The sequence below is a fragment of the Pogona vitticeps genome, chromosome 3 (assembly GCF_051106095.1).
Source record: "Pogona vitticeps strain Pit_001003342236 chromosome 3, PviZW2.1, whole genome shotgun sequence".
Taxonomy (NCBI): domain Eukaryota; kingdom Metazoa; phylum Chordata; class Lepidosauria; order Squamata; family Agamidae; genus Pogona; species Pogona vitticeps.
Window position 1 is genome coordinate 16,716,805 of NC_135785.1, and position 22,529 is coordinate 16,739,333.

General features: G+C 43.0%; 1 protein-coding gene across 11 annotated transcripts in view; it reads left to right on the forward strand.

The window, feature by feature from the left end:
* Window positions 1-7,307: 7,307 nt before the first annotated feature.
* Window positions 7,308-22,529, forward strand: part of TNIK (TRAF2 and NCK interacting kinase) — a 327,386-nt gene continuing 312,164 nt past the window's right edge. For 6 of the 11 annotated variants that reach the window (XM_072996187.2, XM_072996191.2, XM_072996190.2 and 3 more), the window contains exon 1: window positions 8,297-8,496. In XM_072996187.2, the coding sequence (XP_072852288.1) occupies window positions 8,440-8,496 (57 nt within the window). In that variant the 5' untranslated portion in view covers window positions 8,297-8,439. Of the gene's footprint in view, window positions 7,353-8,295; window positions 8,497-22,529 lie in introns of those variants that run through there. The other 5 variants (XM_072996188.2, XM_078389655.1, XM_072996189.2 and 2 more) reach the window with 3 other exon arrangements.

Here is a 22,529-nt window from a genome sequence, read left to right on the forward strand (position 1 = left end):
AGAAGAGGCATCATGGCAGGGAGGTTAATTGACTGAGCTACGATGCCTGTGTTGCTAGTGTAGTTTGCTTCTTTTTAAAAAGCATGGAAATGTGCTATCTGATACATAATGCATAAGGCCTTCTAATGCTAGGCACAATGTAAGAGGAGGCTATCAAAGATGACATACATGTCAGCCCTCACATAGGAACCAAAGGAGGGCAGCTATGTGGATGTAATTCAAGGCAGGCCCACAGTAGCAAAACACCATGCGTGCTTCTTTCAGCCTTCTTTGCCAGATGGCAATCTGGCTCCCACTTCAAGGGCCACTTAACAATCTTTTGGTCTTGGGCAGAGGAAAGCATCGTTTAAATTTCCAGAGTGAGATCAGGAGCCTAATCTACACGAGGCAGCAGAAGACAGACATGTTGTTTCCAAGTTGTTGGTGCAAAATTCTGGATTGGGTAATAAATGTACTGCCTAATTTAATTATTATTATTATTATTTTTTAGAAAAGTGAACTTTGGGGTTTTACAAAACATTTCATCTTCAGGTATACTGTTTTCCCAAAAAATAAGACCCAACCTGAAAATAAGCCCTAGTATGATTTTTCAAGATGCTCATAATATACGGCCTACCTCAAAAATAAGCCCCAGTTAACTGAAACCCCGCCCTCCACCATTGTGCAGCAACTAGAAGAAGATGACATGACTGTAAAATGAAACAACCCCTGGATTTAAGCTCTAATATGTTTTTTAGAGCAAAAATTAATATAAGACCCTGTCTTATTTTTGGGAAAACACAGTAGCCGGGTTTGAAATGGGATAGAGGTAGTGGGAGAAGAGGCAAAAAGACTCAATTGTATTTTGCCTTGAATCAGGCCAAATTTTGGGAGGGACCTTTTCCCTGAGCTGATGCATAGAACTTGATTTTGAATGGGTATTTAAGACCTCCTGGCTTTACAAATGCCCTGACCCTGTCAGAGATAATACTGCTAGGACTGATTTATTGATATGGATGAACACAACAGGCTCTTTTTTCTTTTTTTTTTAAACTTTTCTCAGAGTATGGCTATGGAAATGCTTGTGATCAACACCTGTACTTCAAACTGTACCACCTAAATGTATCACCCTGCCTTTCTCAATCTGGGACATAAGAACATAAGAAGAGCCCTGCTGGATTAAGCCAAGGGCCTATCTAGTTCAGCTTCCTGTATCTCACAGTGGCCCAACCAGATGCCTCTGGGAGCACACAACTAGCTACCTGTCTCCTGATACCCTTCCCCTGCATCTGGCATTTTGAAGTACCTTCCTTTGAAGCCTGGAGATCATACATCCCCATCATGGCTTGTAACCTGCGATGGACCTTTTCTCCAGGAATCTGTCCAAAACCCTTTTAAAGACATGCAGGCCAGACTCCATCACCACATCCTGTGGCAAGAAGTTCCAGAGACTAATAACACACTGAGTAAAGAAATATTTTTTGTCTGTTCTCATTTTCCCAAAACTCAATTGGAGTGGATGTCCCCTGGTTCTGGTATTGCATGAGAGGGAAAAGAGCTTCCCTCTATCCACTTTATCCATCCCTTGCATCATTTTATACGTCTCATAATTTAATACCCTAGAGAGCTGTAGCCAGTCAGAGTAATAACTTTGGTGCAAAGGGCCTGAACTGATTTAATGCAGCTTCCTGCACCACAAGGTTTGGAAACGTCCCAATTTGGCCAGTGGCTGGCAAGTTCTGGCATTTGTAGTCCAGAAGAAGAACCTTCCCTAGCTCTAGCTAAGATGAAGCTCTTAACTCTTTTGCACTTTTCTCATTGCTTGGTAACCTATAGCTGAGTTTAACCACAGTTCAGCTCATTCTGTATTTATTTAATTTAGTTATTTATTTCTTTATTAAATTTGTATCCTGCCCATTTAGACAGCGTCTACTCTGGGCGGCTCACAATAAAATGGAATAAAAATAATCCCGAGGAAGCACTTGTTACAAAAGTACCAGGGCCCAGTGGCATAGCTTAGGTGGCCAGCAGACAAGGTGAGCATTGCGGGGTGTGGGTCATGTGCCGGCTCTGTGACACAAGGCGTGGGTGGGATGGGACATGGGGGAGATGTGTTTGTGGTGGTGCCATGAAGTGGATGCAGAGCTGCTCGAGGTCCGCAATGGTGGCACTGACGGCAGCAGGGGCCCCAGGACCCCAGACTGTGACTGCCAGGAGGGGGAAGAGCACGAGGAGTGGTGCAGCTTGCTTGCCCCCAATAACTCTGCGCCCGGGGTTGACTGCCTTTGTAGCCCTCCCCCACACTATGCCACTGCTTTGCACCTCCTAAAATTTTTGCACTTGGAGCAACCACCCATGTGCATGCGCCCCCCCCCCATGCTATGCCACTGCCAGAACCTGCACTGATAGTTTCACAACATCCATGCTCTGGAAGGCTTGTAATGATATGTCCATTGCTTTTTTCCTGTGCTTTGCCGTGTTTTTTTATTCTACCTGAAGGCATGGTTTATTTTGCCCTCGGGTTGTTTTCTGGAGGATGGCACTTCCTATGAAGTGTATTTTGCATGTCAGTGCTTTCCAGCTGGAAGCTTTTCATTAGCACAACCTTATACACTACAGAAAAGAAGTGGATTTCTAACAATGATTTCAAAACTCTCCTGCAGAGAAGCAGTTGCTAAAGACATGGCTTTTAAAAGTTCAGTTTGGATACTGATCCTGGTAAGCCCCCAAATCCTTCATGACCAGCATGGAGAAAACAGGAACCAAGGGAGGTGGAACTTTTGCCTCATCTGGAAAATTACAACAAGGACAGCTTCTCCATGGTCATGTACTTAGGCTGACCGCAGAAACTGCCTGACACACAGAGTCAACCTGATAAAGTTATCTGAATAACTTCTCTCCCCATGCCAGAGGTCAACTAAACCCCTCTCAGAACCTGCTGTTAAAAGCACAGAAATCAGAATAGGCTACAAAACAAACAAAGAAAAAAAACAACACACAAATTCCCGACAACCAGAATATTCTGGATTGCTCAAATGCTCAACAACCAAAATATTCTGGATTGCCCAATTAGTATGTAATTGATCGACATGCTCGTACCCTATCTCTCCGTCATTCACAACTTGCTAGATTTCCAGAGCACAATTCTTGGCACAGACTGCAGACTTGCAAATACAGTATTGTTAAGTGTGCCTTATCGAAAAGATGTCTTCTTTTCAATGGTGTGTATAATCTTGAAGAGATAGGCCCAAAAACCCACTGCTGGGATGCCGCTGTTGGTCAGCGGCTTCTCTCGGTGACTCAGTGATCAGCACTAATGACCATAATAAGATGCTGATTCAATCCCAAGGTTTGCAAGAGCCTGCCCTGAAAGCTAACACAGATACAATACAATTTCCAAGAGAAGGGAAAAGACTCGAAAGAAATGTTTTAAAAAAACAGCTTCTGTTCTTTCTGTCTCTGCCAGATTATAGATGACATGACTAAGGCAGAAAAAAAAAAACCCAGAGATCAAAGTGCTAGCTCATAAGGACGTCACCGCCATTTAAATTCATGTATGGGGACTGTCTTAACTATGACCAGTAAAAATGCTCGTAAAATGTGCAAGCTTCCAAGTTCTCCAGAACTCTTAATCAGGCTAGGTAATAAAAAGGTGGGTGGGTGGGACTGGTGTATTACCCCCCCCATGCCAGTTTTGGAGGCACCATGCTAAATCTAAAAGCATCCCCCAAGGTTCAGAGTGAATGTGCTGTACTGCAAAGCAAAAACAAGAACTACCTAGTTACACAGTGCCACCACCTTAATAAGGCATTTCATGGCCTTGGCTGTCACTGGGAACTTCCATCTCTTGGATTCCTGTCTTGTCTTCTCATTATGTCCCCAAAGTAGGACAGCTTCAGTTCCAACATTTCTGCCTCCAAGGAAAGTTGAGGTTTGCTTTGATCTCTAGGACCTACTTGTTTGTCTTTCTGGCAGCCTAGGGTATTGACAAAGCTATCTTCCAGCACCACATTTCAAACAAATCAAATTTTTCCATGTCAGCTTTTTACACTGTCCAGCTTTCCTATCTGTACATAGTAAAAAGAATGCCATAGTGTAGATTACCCTCACGTTGGTCTCCAGCAACACATCCTTGCACTTGAGGGGGGTGGGTTTGGGGCTCCTTCATAGCCATCCTTCTAAGGTTGTCACCACCAAGCCGAACTGGAGGGATTCAGCTTTGCTGCGGCTTGATCTACAGCCTATTTTACGCTTCCGTTCGAATTGGGTGATCACGCAGACAACACAATGCAGATTGTTTTGGTCTTTGTGGCCACAGTGGCCCTTCGATCTGATGTGGTTTGATCTGTGCCACACAGCCCCTTTTTCCTTTGATCCTGCCCTTTGCTGATCCCTGGCTCTCCTTTTATGGTTCACTGTAGTGGTTCCCAAACTATGCACCACAGTGCACCGAGGCACAGACAAACCCAGTCACGGGCACCGCAGAATTCTTGGAAGTATTTTTGTGGTATCCGTGGCCCCATCTGGCACCACTGTCCTTGCAAGCAGCCAGCCGGGATGCCTTGTGTGTGTGTGTGGGGGGGGGGGGGACAGGGGAGACTGAGAATGGCCCTGTTCATTTTTTCCTTCTCTCCTCCGCCCCACACAAAGAGATCATTCCAGCTTTCCTGTTCCCTCCTTTTGCAAAAGAGGCTCCCCTAAAAACAAAACAAACAAACAACAACAAAACAAAGTAATACCTTCCAGGCTCCTCCATCCTATCTGAAATATTTTGTTAGGCTATCTCTATTCAATGGCCTCCCTGAGGCTGTGCTAATGCACCTGCTGCTCGGTGTTAAGATCCACCTTCCCCTCTTCCCAGGACCCACTGGTGGATGAAGGGAGAGAGGGAGGGAACATAAAACAATCTGTCATAGTCTCCCCAGTCTCTAGGGAAGGAAGGAGGCTGGGTAATGTGGCTGCAAAGTAGGAGGGACATGGCTTTTCTCCGACAGGGTGGTGGCCCTCTAGGCTTCAGGAATCTGCAGAAGTACTATTTAGGCCGGGCCTCCCCCTCCTCACCCAGAGAATTGCCTTGGGGGAGCCACAGTCAGTGGCTAGTAAGTCAAGGGAGCCAAAAGTCAAAAACATTTGGGAACCATTGGTTCATTGTAAAACAACTGGGTTGCTCTTCAATGGCACTTGGGAAAGGGGATAGTTTTCCAAAATTCTCTTTTGTGTACGAACACATACACATGTCACAGAAACATGGTCACCTGCTGTAGTTCATCAGAGTTGTTTCTATCTATCTTTCTATTTATCAACACATATATTGCTCTATGCAGAGGTAATCTAGCACTAAACTAGTACATCAATGTTGTGATAAGGTGATCTAGCGCTAAAGTAGAAGGGGGAAGGAGGAAACTGGGGAGACTGACCTGACTAGTGGTAAGTCAATTGTACTGTATCTTTGTTCACCTCCACTGATATTGCCAACCAAGGACTGTTCCAGATTATATGCCAGCCTGATTGGCATGGGAGGGCAGCCCACAAAAGCTTAATATGACCCATCAGTGCAATGTGGCTGCAAAAAAGGCAAACACTATTTTAGGATGCATTAACAGAAGTGAAGTCTCCAAATCCAATGAAGTAATAGTTCCCCTCTATTCAGCACTGCTTAAGCAGAGTTTTGAGTACTATGTCCCATTGTGGACACAGCACTTTAAGACAGATGCTGATAAACTGGAACAAGTTCAGCAAAGAGCAACAAGGATGATCAGGGGACTGGAAACCAAGTCCTATGAGGAAAGATTGAAAGAACTAGGCATGTTTAGCCTTGAGAAGAGAAGACTGAGGGAAGATATGGTAGAACTTTTCAAATACTGTACTTGAAAGGTAGTCATACAGAGGAGGGGCAGGATCTGTTCTTGATCATCCCAGACTGCAGGATACATAATAATGGGCTCAAATTGCAGGAAACCAGATTTTGATTGACTATCATAAAAAACTTAGCAGTAGGGTAATGGGACCAATTACTCTGGGAGATGATGAGGGCTTCCAAGAGAAGACTACTTCCTGTCAGATATATTTTGACTCGGATTCCTGCATTGAGCAGGGGTTGGACTCAATATCTTTATAGGCCCCTTCCAACTCAATTATTTTATTATTCGGTATCATAGACGTTTACATTATTTTGCAATTCTTTATCATAGAAGTTTACAATTCTATGCACACTTCCCTTAGAATAAGCTCCACGGACCTCTCTGGATTTTCTTCCAAGGACTGTGCTATAAATATAGGTTGCAGTATTTAAGAATAAATTCAAATTTAATTTAGATTTCAGCTTATAATGTCTTTAGTAGTTGGTGCTTCGGTTTACAGATAAGTATTAAACCTTTCTGAATTATAATCATGCACTCAGGACTACATTAGAAAAATAAATAATTTGCACTCTTTAAAAATCGATTCTGGCTTCTCTCTCTCTCTCTTTTGGCTCATGGAAAAAGCAGAAGTACTGTAATTATGTTGCTTATTTTTATTTAATGGCATCTATTGTCTGATAAAACCTCTGTCCTTCCCCCAGCAATTCCTATCAAAAGTTGAAAGTGGCTGCTTTCCAGTGCATAGTGTTGGCATCTCCAAGTAAATTTATAAAATAACACAGGGAGAGGGGGAAAATGCAGCTGGAGCGAAGTTGATTTGTTATTCAAATCAGAAAAGGTCAGTTTGCAACCGTTGACAGTTTTGAGAAATTTAAGAGTAAACTGGAGGGCTGGGATTAATGAAACGGTTGCTTGTTTTCCCCCCTCCTTTTCGCTTGGTCTTAATTTGAATTTCATAACTCGCCGCCTCCTACACATTTAAGACCTATCCTCTCGCATGCAAGGCTCCCAAAGCAAAAAGGGGAGGGAAGCAGGCTGCTATTAACGTGAAGCATCTAGGCAAATCAACAAGCCTAATCCCACGGGTCTACTCGGAAGTAACTCCTGAGAGGAGTGGAAACTATTTGTAAATAAAGATTGCAGCTTTAGCCTATTCTTGGAAGTTCACTCCGATCGGTCAGCAGAACTTAAGCTTGCTAACAGCGGCTGTAATGTATATGGCGAAGCGGCTTGGGAGTAAGTCTCAGTGACTCTGCACGGAGCCTCCTTCCGAGTAAAACCGTTCTCGGCGTTATGCTCGGCCATGCCGGGCTCTGGGCGTGGAGGCTCCCTCCAGATCCACGCCCCGCGAACGGACTCTCTTCGCTTTGGCAATTCGATGGTTTCAGGGCCAAGATCTCGGATGTGTTCACATGTATTTGAGCATGACGTCTCCTTTTTTTGGACCATACCACGGCGACTCAAAACCCGGATTCTGTTGCCATGTCTTGCGGTTTCAAGGCGACGCGGCAGGTAGTATCGTTTCCAATCCCACCCTATGTTACATTTGGGTACAACCGGGACACCTCCACAAAACACGACGCGCTCGGGCTCCGTTTTATTCATTCCCAAGATTTTTTTTTTATTTTTACTATTCGCCGCCCTCGGACAACATCCCCCCCCGGCTCCGCAGGCTATTTTACCTTCCCATGAAAGAGCATGCCCCACAAACACACAGAGAGACATGCACACACATGCACCCAGTTGCCCGCAAAGAATTGCACAGCACCACCACGGCCGCCGCCGCCGCCGCCGCCGCCTGACTCTCTCGCGTCTAGAGGGAGGCGCAGGCGCCGCCCCTCGAGCGGCTCTTCCCTCCTCCCAGGAAGGCGCCGCCGAGAGAGCGAGGCGGCGGCGGCGGGTGGCTTTCCCGGCGCTGCCTCCGCGCGAGTCAGTCGAGGAGGAGCGGATGCGTGCGCGCGCGCGCGCCTCGTGAGAAGAAGGAGCCGAAAAGCCGCCGCCGCTATCCGGGGTCAAGCGGGCGAGGAAGCATGTCCTATTTAAATACACCCCCTCCCCGGCGTCAGGGCGGGCACCTTTAGCCCCGGGGGTTGTTGCTGCTGCTGCTGCTTCGCGTTGCCTCCGCCGCCTTTCTTTCTGACACCTCCCCAAGGAGGACACCCAAGCTCCGGGTGGTCGTGGGGAAGCGACAGCGCGGGGTCGGCTTTGCATCCTTCGCCCTCCACCGGGAAAATATAACCCACCCACCCCCCTTCGAGGTTATTCAGCTCTCCCCACATCGCTTTCTGCCTTTTTTTTGCCGAGGGACTGCCGGTGAAGCAAGGAGGGGAGGGGTCGTGTCTCCCCCCCCCCTTTCCGTGGCCATCGAGCGCATGAAGAGAGGAGTGAATTAGAAGAGGAGGGTGGAGGAGAGCCATTCTTCCCCCCCCCCCAAATACTTCTTTCTCTCGGCCTCTCCCCTTCCATCCATCCACCCACCCAGTTGGGAGCCAAAGACGGACGGCGGGGGCCCAGGGTCGGGCGGAGACGACGGTGCTGGGGCTGGGTGGGCGCTTCTCCCGAGGTCCGCTTCCCCATCGGCTGAGAAGTCCCCGTCAACATGGCGAGTGATTCTCCGGCGCGGAGCCTGGATGAGATCGATCTGTCAGCCCTGAGGGTAAGCAAAGCAGGACGGCGGGCGGAGGGGAGAGGAGGGGGAAAAAAACAACACCACCCTCCCTACCCATCGCCCTTTCCCCCTTGTGCCCCATCATCCGACACGGGTTCCCGTTTCCACGTCCACCTTGCGCCCCCGTCGCTTCGTTTTCGGAGCAGCCGAGAACTTGACGAACGGGGGAGCTGCTGGTGGGTATAATACGGACATTTAACGCTACATTATTGGTGCTGAGCATATATATATTTTCTCACCAAACGCACGCCGATGTAGGTTTGTCTCTGCTCGCTGAAGAGTTCTGGGGGTGGGGGACGGTTAAGTGTTGATGCTCTTGGGGAATTAAAATTGGTGGCCGTGGTGGGGCTAAAACGGGAATAAACCTAAGATAGCTGGAGCAAAGACCGACTCTTATCTGGTGTTTTTCCTCCTTTGGTTCCCTGGCTGCACATATGCCAGATGTAAAATGGATGGAAGGGTGGTTTGAAATGCAGCCTGTTCCAGGCATTAATTTGTCACCTTTTGCAAATTTGGAAGGCAGTTTAATTTAACGCTGTACTTATGAATCCAGTTTTCTCCCCCTCCCCCCCCCCCCGCCCCCATCTTCCACTATGGCTCAGCACCAATAAGCTCTGGATTTGAATTAAGACACATGTGATGTTTCTAGGCAGCGTTTTTATTTTAAGCGGGTACAAGCACAATGTAACGTTCTGTCACTTGGAAATGCTTTTAATTCCCTGTTAGCCTTGGTTAGCTTCCCCAGTCTCCACCACTCTCTTGACTGTTGCATCTTAAGCTTATTTGTGAAAACAAAAGGAAAACAACCCTCTCCATAATAGATAAAAGGAACACAAATGTGTATTCCTCTGTGGGGCTAAGAGACATGCCATTGGTTTAATTTCTCAACAGTCATGCATAACCATAGATTATGGTGTGTGCAGTAGCATGCTCAGATGCTGTTGCTCCTGCGTGAACCTTCAAGACTGCTGTAGTGTCCATTTTGATGGTATTGTGAAATGGGATGCTATGAACCTATTAATGATCCTTTTCCATTTCTCTTGAGGGGAGGGGGTGCCCCTCCTGGCTATTCTAGCCACCTGACATACTGCATACATCATATTATGGGCTGGGCAGAATGGATTGAATCAATATATTGTCACACAGGCATCAGATTGATGTTATGCACAACCTTTTCTGCAATGGTCAGGCTGCTCACGACTTCTTGGCTCTTTAAAATAGAACAGGACCATAAGTGTGTGGTCCTCTGTTGTTAAGCTTGATGCATCCACCTCTCTCCTTGCAGGACACTTAAAGGTGCTTAGGAAAGGTGCTTAGGAAGGAAGCTGCCCTATGGGTCCACTGGTTGTCCAGGGTGCCAATTCTGACTGGAAACAGTTATTTGGGATTTCAAGCAGAATTCTTTCCCAGCCATGAACCTTCTGCATGCAAACACATGCTCTACCACTGAGCTACAGCTTCTGGCTGGCTTGATAATCAAGTCAGACCATCAGAGCATCCAGTCCAGTACTATGCACCTTGGACTTTCCGGATCCACTTTCTTTTCTTACTAGGACCACATGTTCTGTTAACTGAAACCTTGTGCATAAGGTGTACCCTTTAGCAATAAAGGAACATGTCCTGCTCTTTTGTAGTGTTTTGTTTTGTTTTCAGATTACGTACTGCAACTAATGGCACAAAATTTTGCTCCTTGTTAACGAGATTATAAAGAAAGATACAAAGGCAGGGAAAGGGTTAATTTGTTGCATCTATTGTGAAAACATCGATCTTTGCTAATATTCTGCACATCATCCCCAAATCTGTTAGCAGATCCAGATCTTCCGTGATCCATCACTGTTATTTGTTCTTCATTGGCTGAAAGTGGTTTCATAGGGTTACAGGGAGAAGTCCCTCCCTGCCCCCCGAAGTGAGGAAATAAATGTGGGACCTTCCGTGTAGAAAGCATACGTTCTACCATGGAGCAGAAATGCTGTTCTTACTCACCCTTCTAAAAATAAATACATAATGTGAATTCTTCATTTGTAGAATTATCTACATGTGATGGAGGAAAGGAGGTTTCCATTCTTTGGACTTCTGACTTTTCAACGACGTCACTGAGCCCTCTGGTGTTTACTTTCAATGGAGGGTTTGGTCTGGTTTCAGCCCTGGAAATATGTGGAGTAAGGAATGCACACAACATGTGTATCCCTATTCCCTGCCCTATAGGATTAGAGAGAGGATTTAGGGGGCACATTGTTTGACTGCAAATAAGGTATGGTCACTTTTGATCAAGTAAATGAATGGACCAAGTTTTGAATTTATTTATTTATTTATTTATTTATTTATTTATTTATTTATTTATTTATTTATTTATTTATTTATTTATTTATTTATTTATTTATTTATTTATTTATATATATCCCACCTATCTGGTCAGTTAAGACCACTCTTAATAACTGCGTCATCATGGCATTATGTCCTGTTTGTGACTGGTGTTGGTCTAGTGCAGGGGTTCCCAACCTTTGAGTCCCCAGACTCCCAGGATCCTTCATCACTAGCTGTGCTGGCCAGAATTTCTGGGAGTTAAAGAGTCAAAGAACATCTCGGGACCCAAGATTGGGAACCGCTGGTCTTGTAGAATGGAGGAGAGGAAGTGCTGGTGGAACTGTTTCTTGAGACATGGTTCCAGTCCTCCTGCATTGTGATTGCGCAACCTTATACTGGGGTTGATTTCACAGTGAGAAGTGGGGGCCGGGGATGCAGATAGAGACTGATATAGAAAAACAGATTAAAATAAATGTAACAAAACTGTGATGTAGTTGCTCCCCTTCCTGCCCTTGGTGCTGTTGTTGTGCTTTGCTTTGTAATGCAGAGAACCTCGCTGGGATATCAAATCTTAATAAGAGTTTCTTCTTCTGCACTCCCGAGTGCCATTGTGTTACTTACGTTCTCTTCGTTGTGCAAAAAGGAAACAAATGGGAAAGGGTTTGTGCGGTGTTTCATGTTTGTAGACCACACAGACCATTGTTTGTTTGGAATCTTATTTCTTCTTCTGTTTAAGCAAACTATATTTTGTCCAGATGTAAAACAAAAATGTACCTTGTGTGTGAAGTGCCATATGTATTCTATTATTATCAAACACATTTTTATTTATGATGCTATCTGTCTTCAAACGAGTTGAATGATGACATTTTCTTACCTCAGTGGTTTTTCAAACGTGCCTTAGAAATTACCTTACTGCTTATATAGTTCCACCCATTTTATACATAGGAACTCTGTCATATACCAAGATAGGCAATATATCCCAGACACAGATTCTTCCTATTATCCAGATTTTGGGAGAATTGCTTTTTTTTTTAACTTAAAGCATCCATTGACTGTAAGTGATTCTGGGAGTTTTGGTAGAGCACAAGTAACTTTTCCAAGCTCTGCTTTCACTAACTGAATCCTTTTAAAATGGAGAAGCAGAGGTTCAAAATGGGTGTTTCTGATATTTTCTGCTGAAATGAAGGAGTAGGCCTTAACGAGATGGTTTTTTGGGGCCAAGTTGTGGATCAGTCAAGATATGAATGATCCCAAGTCACAGATACTGGCACTCCAGAAGGCAAGTAGACAACATCTCTGCCATTTATACAGAAAAATCTTCCAAATAGAAGGCTTTATTGGGAAACAAATATTTAACTGCATACTTTCATATATTGTAGCTGCAGGTGCTGGTGTTGCATTTCTTCTTGCTACATGACAGGTGATAAAAAGCTATTCCATAGTGAGATATGTTTTGTTGTGAAAAGGTATTTTTATTTATTTATATATTTATTTATTCGATTTATACCCCACCCATCTAGACCAATGGTCTACTCTGGGCGGTAACCGGCGGTTTGCATCTTTTTGGTAGTGGGGAAGCTGGTGGTAACTCAGATGTTACTTACTTAAATATGGTTTTAGTTTGCTTCTGAGTAACCGTTAAGCTGGAATTCAGAAGTAAAGCTAAAGGCAGTTCAGTGGGACAAATCTCAGATCTGTAGCAATCCCCCCCCAACAATTTTAGTTAATTCAGGATTGTTCTTTTTTCTCAACAGCTTTTTGATGGAATTATGCTAGAGTTTTTGACACTAAAGTATGTGCACCATTCTGTTGATTTTTTTGAGGATATAATGGTTAAAAAAATCTGTGTTCTTGTTTAGCCGGCTGCAGACCTTGAAGGTTGCCAGTGTGCTACAGTTACGTAAATGTGATAATTGTGAGCCTTGAAGTTGATTCAGACTTATGGCAGCGTTTCTTTGGGTTTTCTAGATATAAAGTACTCAGAACGTATGTACTAATGGGTTCAAGTTACAGGAAGCCAAATATTCAGTTGAATATCAGAAGTGGTTTCACCAGTTCCTTCTTCTTGGGATGATCTGGAATCATGTAGTTTTCTCAGGGCCACACAGAGTAGCTTTCTTTCTTTACAAGGCATAGCGAGGAATCAAACTCCCATCCTCTGGTTTCACTACATCCAGCACTTGTCTGTGTAAACTTCTATTGTGTTAAACTTTATTTATCTTTCCTTTTCTCCGGTGAGTTCAGGCAGTGTATGTGGGTTTTCCCTCAGTTTATCCTCATAACAAATTTGTGACATAGATCATGTTGTGGATGGTGTGGGGTACTCAAGAAAAATTGGCTCAGAGTCAGGCATGAGAATTTTGGATTTATTTATTTATTTTTACCACAAATTCTATAATTCTCTATTCTGGGTACTTAGCCTGACCAGCCTGTGCCTTTAGACACCTAAATCTGATTCACCTGGAGAAGAGGCCTAGTTGGGAAGGCTTCAAGGCTTAGCATAAACTTAGCTCCCACCTAGTATTAGGCAGACTTCTTTCTGCACAAGAAGCTAGAGCAGAGCTAGGCCTTCCCTAGGTTCTGACCTTTCTAAACCTTTTCTCCAAGTGAGCCACATTTAGGTAGGTGGGGTTTGTCACGTGGAACTCCCAGAACAGAGTACAGTACTGTATTGTGTTGTTTGTAGTTAAAAAAAAGAGATATACCTATTCATCATTGAGGTCTGTGGCTTGGTGGGAATTTGAGTCTGTATCTTGCATATCTCCATTTACCCCTTCACTACGTTTGCTGTTCTTATAGCAGATTGGGATATTTGTGAAAAAAAAAAGATTTAGCGTATATAGCAAAAGCAAACTCCTGGATATTCTCAAGGCTGTGACAAAGGGTGGCCTTCTCAGTTGGCACATACCAGGAGATGGTAACAAAGAGATGGCGCAGACCGCTCTATAACCTGTGTCTTCTAAGTGAACCCCCAGCCTTGAGGAATGATGGAAAATGCTCTTCCTATCTTAGTGTAGACCAGGGGTGTCCAACCTTCCCTGGGCCACATTAGAAGATGAAAATTTGGTTTGGGCCACACATAAATTTGGTTTGGGCCGCATGGGGGGACAGCCCTGGCCGTCCTACACAGCCCCGCTTCAAGCGTGCATACCGGCAGCTGCGACCTCAGACAGCAAAGGCTTCCAGCTTCGACTCTGGTGGCTTTATAGGGCTGGGAGGGGGTCCACCTATTGACAGGGACAGCACAATGCAGTCACGCAGCCCCCTCTCCCCTCCCCTCCTACTCCTTCCTTTCTTTCCTCTCTCACCCCCCTACCGTTGTGACATGCCCCGGCCGCATTCCAGCCGCAAGCGCCGGCAGTGTAACTTGAAACTTTGGAATTTCATTAAAAATAGAAAAATTGCACTGGGCTGCATTACGAGCTGACCTGGGCCGCATGCGGCCCACGGGCTGCAGGTTGGACAAGCCTGGTGTAGACATAAGGTCTAACTGCTGCTTGTACACCAGTGTTGAAGTAACTTTGGAGTACTGGTCTAGCCGCCCTGCCTACATGGAATTGAAGTCCCATCTTAGGTGTTTGCCTCAAGTAACAAAAAAAATTCTTGGCTTGACTTTGTCCTCTTGTCACTGACCTGTAAATGGCTTAGCACCTGGCTGGCTGTGGCAGTGATTCCCAGCCTTCCTTATCTTATTTCACACAATTCTTTCTCTCAGAGAGCCTGGCTCCCACCACCTTGATAGAATTGTTAAAGAAGTCTACTCTCCCCAAGGAATGACTACAGGCATTTGATTATTATATTTATCATTTACCGTGAAGTTGAAGGACATGAAATCCAGTCATATCGTGTGGAAAAAGACAATAGTTCTGTTAGTAGGTGAAAACTGTAATGGTACCTTTGAGTATAAATTTTACTGCTGTGGTAGCTATAAAATGCAAATATAATAAATGTGTACTAATTGATATGAAAACCTAGCATCCCATCTGGACTGTTTTTGTGTCTCACTGACAATATATTCCTCACTGGTTAAGAACCACTGACTTAAGAGACTGTCTGTCTTCTTATGGATCAGCCCAGTTGCTTGGATCTTCAGTGGAAACTGTCTGGAGGAGAGCTTTGCCTGCAGAGGCTCTTGTAGTGGTGGACAAATAGAATATAGGACTTTATTCTTTTGTTGCAATCAGATTATGGAATGCACTATATTCAGTTTACAGTCAGTTCCTGCACTTGGTTCTTGTAGGAAAAATGTCAAGGTACATCTTTCCAGCCTACCAATTTGAATTGTTTTAATGTTTTTATTGTTCTGAATTTGTCTTAGTGTTTAATGCTGTCTGTCTATTGTTACCTACCTTGGGTACTGTTTTTCTTTGGAAATACAAGAGTACATGTACCATTAATAAATACAGTGGTGCCTTGCTTGACGATTACCTCGTTAGACAAGGAAATTGCTTGATAATTAGTTTTTTACGATTGCTATTGCGATGGCTAAACAATGATTGAATGGGTTTTTTCGCTTAACGTTGATCAGTTCCTTGCTTCGGGAACCGATTTTTCGCTTAACGATGATCAAAAACAGCTGATTGTTGGGTTTCAAAATGGCTGGCCACTGGGCAAAATGGCTCCCGCTGTGCTTTAGGACGGATTCCTCGCATTACAGGCACCGGAAAATGGCCACCCCATGGAGGATCTTTGCTGGACACTGAGGTATTTTGCCCGTTGGAACACATTGAACCAGTTTTCAGTGCATTTCAATGGGCTTTTTCATTTCGCTTGACGAGGATTTCGCTTAACAGCTATTTGAATGGAACGAATTATCCTCATCAAGCGAGGCACCACTGTAGTAATAAATGTAGCATATTGTTAAAGTATGAGACATCAAAGGATTAGAACTAGCAACTCCGCATGATCCATTTCACCATATATAACCTATAGAATTATATTTTTATAAGCAGAAACCAGTGACTACTTCATGACACTCTATTGCAAAATCTTTTCTTTTGAAGAAAAGTACAGATTTTGAGATATATGAACATAGTACCATAAAATAGTGTCTAGCTTTCTCCAAAAAGAATGTGGCTTTGTGGTTTAAGTGTGATTTGTATGAGTTTTATTGTGAGATCAGCCAGCTGGATCAATAATTTTCAATTCTGAATCTTTCTCTAGGGAAGAAAGGTAAGGGAAGAATAGGCCTCTAATCTGTAAGAGTATATAGATTGGCTTGACTAAACTCACTTAGCACTTATAATAATTGTTGAAGGTGTTGTATGTGTATGGTGAAGTAATCCAATCATTTTTAGAGCTTTGCAATCAGAAATCAATAGCAAATTCACTGCCTGAGCACAAAAGCATACAGCTGGGAGGAATGTTATAAGTAAAACAAATTTTGGTTATTAGAAAAGTGGAGCAGGTCCACAGGGCTGTTTGTCAGGTGTGAAACTGAAAATAAATATGTCACCAAATCTGAAAAAAAAACAAAACAGAAAACAAGCCATGCTGACGAAAATGTTTGCAGTCTAAAACCTGAACAGGAAAACCAAAAAGGAATTGAGTGGAAGATGTTTACATCAGGTTTCGTTTCTTAGAATCTAGTTTAACGATCCCATAGTCATATGAGTGAGACTTTCAGCTCAACCCCTGCACATTTATTTACTCACAAGTGGGGCTCACAGAATTTAATGGGTCTGGAGTGGCAAGGATTACAGTCTTAAAATGATTAAAAGAGGTGAATGGGATGCTGGAGGTATCTCAAAAGATGGCAGGATTGCCCTTTAATGATCCCTGAAGGGGATGAGAGAAGATTTTGGACCTGAAGTTTTGTTTTCAAAAGAAATAAAACTGAGGGGCTGGGAGATGCGTGTTGCACACCCATAGTTTATGTATCAAATATCAAAGCAGGTTGCCTCATTGTGAGTCCGACTAATGGTCTGTCTAGCTTAATTTCCAATACTTCAGACCCTGGTGCATAATCTGGCCCTCCTAGCATCTTAATCTTGTCCTCTGGAGTACCCAAATTCATACCTCCTTCATTTAATGAAACCCTACCTATTCTAGGCAGTTGCAGTGCCTCAAAGTTTACTTACTTTCAGTAAAAGCTTAATGCTTAAATATGCAGCACCCATTTGCTGAAATGAGGCCCCCAAACCTTCTACAGTTTTGACCAGATAAATGTTGTCTCATTGTATAAAAATGCTTCATATATATAATATATAACAGCAAAACAAGCTTAATCTTTTGGGGTACTAGCCGCCTAGAGTGGTCTTATAGATCGCATGGGCGGGGTACAAATCAAATAAATAAAAATAAATAAAATGTCAACACTTTCTGGAGAAAAAATAGATTCCTTTGAAATTGAACATTAGACACCCATTATCTTCAGCAGTTTATGAAATGTCTGGCCTTTTTGCATTTATTCTAGGCAGTGTGTGTGAAGCTGAATGTTGCTATGGGTTTGTCATGTACCCGGGAGTTGGATGCTATCCAGCAGTGTAGCAGTGTATCCCCATAGCCCTGCATCTATAGGAACAGTAAATTTTTCAAAGGCCATTTGTTTATATTATAGCTAATCCTTTTCAATTAAGATAAGATGCTTGTGGGCTAAACAGAATGCAGCTCTTGCACTGTTGCCAATGCTCCATCAGTTCCATCTGAATGACAAATATATTTAAGATGGAAAAGATGTAGGGACGAAAAAGAGGGAGGGGAATTTAGTGCATGTTGCATTCTTGCTGCATTTACCCTGGGGCAAAAGCTTTCTATTCTCAGATTGTGCTGAGGAGAAACTAAAAGCCCAAGCTGAGCCCCTGGCTGGCTTTCAGAGAGCTGCTCTCTAGTCTGCATTGTAGAGGTGCAAATTTAGAGACAAATGTGGCCGTTATGTATTGAAACTGTAATCAAGGCCCTGGAGTCCTAGCTAGACCTTGGCCATAATCACACTGCTGGCTTCAGTCGAGTTAGAGCTTAGCGCCATGTTTCATGCTGATGTTCTCATCCATCAGGTTGGAATGAATTTTAAAGAATGGGGAATTGGTTGTTAGATATCACATTAAGTTTTTTAGTTGTCATTTTCAGTGTGGAGCCTGTTGCTCAGAGTGTTTTTTATGGTTTATATAAATAGTAACATGCGATAAATGTTATGTGTGCATAAGATCCCCAGAACGCTTTGGAATGATATACATTGCTGAAGGCTGATAGCAGCTGTTTCAACCCACTGCCCTTGTATAGTTCAACAAGGGACTGCCTGCCTTTTTAAAATTTCATTTGCCGGATGAAAAATTTGCTTGCCAAATGAGAATTCCCCTCACTATATTTTATTTAAACTTGCCAGTTGAAGACCTGTGGGTCCTCTGAGATTGTCTGATCCATAAATCAAAGAAACATAGAAAAGGGGGGGGGGGAGGAAGATGCTCCTTTCGTAAGCAAGCAGATTTACCTCAGTTTCATTGAACAGAAGAGGGACAAGTTTAATTGTCAAATCAGTTTGTCAGTAAAATAGAACACCCATTGCAAACTGTGAAAAGTGATTTATCATAGTACTACTGGTTTGGTGAAGGTAGCTTGATAAGTGAAGTAAATGTAAAAAGCCAATCCTCTTTTTTTTTTTTTTTTTTGGTGTGTCCCTGAGTCCTGTTTGGCACTCTGGAGATGCTGCCCTGCTTTGTCTTCATCATCCATCCCCTTTCTCTTCCATTTTCCACGGTCAAGGACCAGATCCTCAGAGAGCTCAGATGAGGCCTGAACTATTTCACATTGTGAGCCCCACCCTAACCCAACCCAACCCATTTGGGAAGAGGGTACAAATTATTCTGATGTAATGAATGCCATGTAATTTTTTTTTTAATTTGTGGAATGCATGGGCATATAATTTTATTTAGCTTTACAGTATTTTTAGGCTTTAAGCTGAGGTGAGGGTCCCTGTGAGGGTGAGGCCTAGTCAATGGATGAGGATTATGGAAGACATAGTCTACAACTTTGGAAAGGCCCTGTGTTCCCTTCCTGGTTCAGATGATGCACATGCAACCCCACATCTACATTTTTTGAAACAGTCCAAATTGGATTTTTTTTAAAAAAATTTGAGGTATAATTTAAATTATTTTAAATGCTGAAGTGCTAATTATTTTAATACCAAAGTAGCAGTGATTAAGAACAAATTTTACAATTTGTTGGGTACCTCCAACAGTTTTTCAGGCTTCTTGGAGGCTCTCCTGGCATTGTAGAATTTTCTGCTGGTTATTGCCACTTTGATATTTAAAAAGATTACTTTTTAAAGTAATTGGAGTGATTCCTGCAAGTAAAAACTCACTATCCTTTCTGGAATATTTCAAAAATGGTCTCAGGGCGGCATGTAAATCTCTGGATCAGTTTACGTGTTAGAATAGGGTCTTTGGATAAATAGTGGAGGAGAAAGGTCAGCTGTTTCCTCTGCTGTGATACTTCATGCCTAATGTGAACGGTATCTGTGCGTTTTTGTAAAGCCTTGTTGCTGCTGCTGTTGCATGTGTAAGATGTTATTGCAGATATGAGCATTTCCCGGCCTTTTTAATTTGCTAAATGATGGTTTTGTCCTTGAGTACTACTGCCAGCACAGTCACCAAAGCCAAATTCGTAAGTGCTAACACAGAAATTGAACATTTTTTTTTAAAAAAAAAATGCTGTCAGGAGTATGATGTCTACTAGTGAACAATACCCTATCTTGAGCAAAGGATTCCTGAATTTAGAATAAAGATTTAGGAGTTTTGAGTGACTTCTGCTGAAAATGGCAGCTGTATGCCTCTCTCTCTTTTCCCAACTTTTCCCGTGACCTCTATTATAACTTTGATTCCCATTTCCTTATCATTTGGCTGCCCCAAGGCAGAAACATTCATGGCTTGATGTCACAACATTGTGCAACTTGTAAAGTACATGTTTTGCATCCGGTTTGATTTCCGATACTTGAAGTTAGATAGAGATGGTCTTGGGTAAAAGGACTGGGAGAAACTCGTTGACCTAAGATCCTGGATTTGACATGATCTGCTAGTTAGAGCAGACGATACTGGGCTGGGTAGATCAATGATCTGGCTTGGTGTAAGATAACTGCATACCTTACTGCATGTTGATAGTGTAGATATTGCGGAGAAGGAGAAGAATAAAAAATGGAATGGCAAATGAAAGATTTCTGATTGATGAACCATGTTTGCTTCTGATGACCATTTTATTTTACTTGGTATGAAACTGCTGGTGCAGCTTTCTTTGAGGAGGTGTCTCAGAGGGAAAAACGTACTGTGTATAGATTTGTGAGTTTGAGTGTTTTCCCTGTAGTTATTTATACACTGGATAGTACAACATTCTTTTTCCACAGTGTGGAAATTTCAACGGAAAGGCCACAACCCCAAACTAAAAACCCAATGAACAAACCAGTATTTCTCTTTTCTTTCATCTGGGTCTTGGGGATTAATAAAGAATAACCAGAGACCAAACCTGCTAGTTTCTGGAAGATATCTTTCTGGATTTTCCCTCTCAGATAACACAGGCCTGCTCTGAATGCTGTGGAGATATGAAGTAATGGCTTGAGCCAAAGGTCATTGCAATTTATAGAAGCAGTTTTGCCAGATTTTGTATGAGTGGCCTAATTATGACTTCCTTTAAAGGGACAAGAAGACTGTTGGGCTTGCGGAAAAGACATTTATCAAAGGGAACACATCATAGTTCGGTTAATCTTCTGTGCCTTGTCTCTGTTTAATTATAAATGTTCTGAAAGCAACTGCCATTAAAAAAAATCTCTTCTTCCCTTTGATTTCCCTTTCTCTAATCCAGAATTTGATTGTTAATTTCCTGTATTACTCACACTTTCCCATACATGCTGGTTTTGCCAGCCCCTTGATCTGTGTTTATAACAGCTATGTAGGGAGCCATGTAACTAAAAAATAAATAAATGAAGTGGCCATTGCTGTAGCAGCTGAAACGATTTATAGTCTGTAATAGCTCAGCAAATATTCTGTTGGTCTTCTGCCTACAACTTTAAGCGGTGGAGAAATGAGTCAAATACCAATATTTCTATATCCCCCCCCCCCCGCATAGCACAACAGAATTTTTTTATTGGCACTGCAGTCCAGCAGCTGCCCTCCCAGTGGACTTGTATGCAACACTTCAGTATCACCATGTTCTGTGGTAGTCTTGTCTTGGTCTATCATTGCCTTGTAGTTGTAAAGCATTATAGAAAATGACTGTTGTAGTTCCAGGTATGCACAGGTCTGGGTTTAAATTCACACTTGGCCATGACGCTCTGGGTACCACCCAGGGACCAGTCGTACTCTCCTAGTCTGACATACCTACCAGGCTTATTGTGAAGAAAAGGTGGGGAAGGGAGGAGAACTATGCCTAGTGCTTATTGGAAGGAATATGAAATGTAAATATAATTAATAAATAAAATAATAAAGTGTGCTGCTTATTCACCACCCCATAGCACTTAAAGCACTCTCTGGGAGATTCTGTGTGAACCCTCAGACTTGATTAGATCACTTTAATTAAGCCGGACAGTTCCAAAGCGGCCTAAGCTTGCTAGCTCCCGGCTTGCTAATGTAGCAGCTGCACTCAATAGGCTAGATAGAAACCCTGCGGTTTGAAAGCATGTAAAAATGTGAGTAGATAAATAGGTACCACCTCGGTGGGAATGTAAACAGTGTTCCGTGTCTAGTCACACTGGCCATGTGATCACAGAGGATTGTCTGCAGACCAACGCTAGCTCTATGGGTTGGAAACGGAGATGAGCACCGCCGCCTAGAGTCGGACACGACTGGACAAATTGTCAAGGGGAACCTTTACCTTTAGGCCATGTCTAGTCGCGCTGGCCATTTGACCACAGAAACTGTCTACGAACAAACGCTATCTCTACGCCTTGGAGACGGGGATGAGCACTGTGGCCTAGAGTCGAATACGACTGGACTAAATATCAAGGGGAACCTTTACCTTTACTAGGCCAGCAGAGAAGGATGCTGTCAGGTTGCCATGGATACAACTTGGCTTTTGTGTCTTCCTGCTCCTTGGATTCTTCGTTCTTAACTTTTTGATTTGTTGGTGCTGGGCTTTAAGTTTGGATTGTATCTTGGAAAAGGTTACTTTTGTAGTCTAAACCCCTGTTCCTCTTCTTTTAAAATGGTGTAGGCTGCTTTTAAATGATTTAAAACTATAAATTGGGTATTTATCTTCATTTCCTAATCCCACTTTATAGTGTTAAATCATTTAATCCCTTCATTCTAGTTTTACTTCCTTTTTGGTGTGTTTTTCTAGGTATAGCTGTTTTAAATGTATTTTGTAATCCTCTACATCCCGTGAGAGAGCAAGGCAGGAGATGAATGAATGAAAGAAGATGATGAAATAAAATTCAGGTGTGACAGAAAGAGTTCTGCCTCTGCTTTAGCTGTTGTATAAATATGGTGCCATTTGCGGTCTCGCTGTTGCTAGCAGCTTTTGCTTAGCTGGACATTCCACTTCTAAGTTGATCAGAGTTTGGAAAAGTTACTTTTTTTTACTCCATCTTTGAGAACTACCCAGCCAGCATGGCCACTAGTTTATTTCTCAAGCATTCGCCCCACTTTGCACAGTGTTTTTTTATTTCAAAAAAAAAAATAGAGTGTATCATGGGTATTCTAGCAGATTAAAAAAAGCAACTGTGGAAGATAGAAACCAGCCCATCTAGATAAGGTGTCGCCAAAAGGCTATAAATTGTTTCATCAATGGCACTG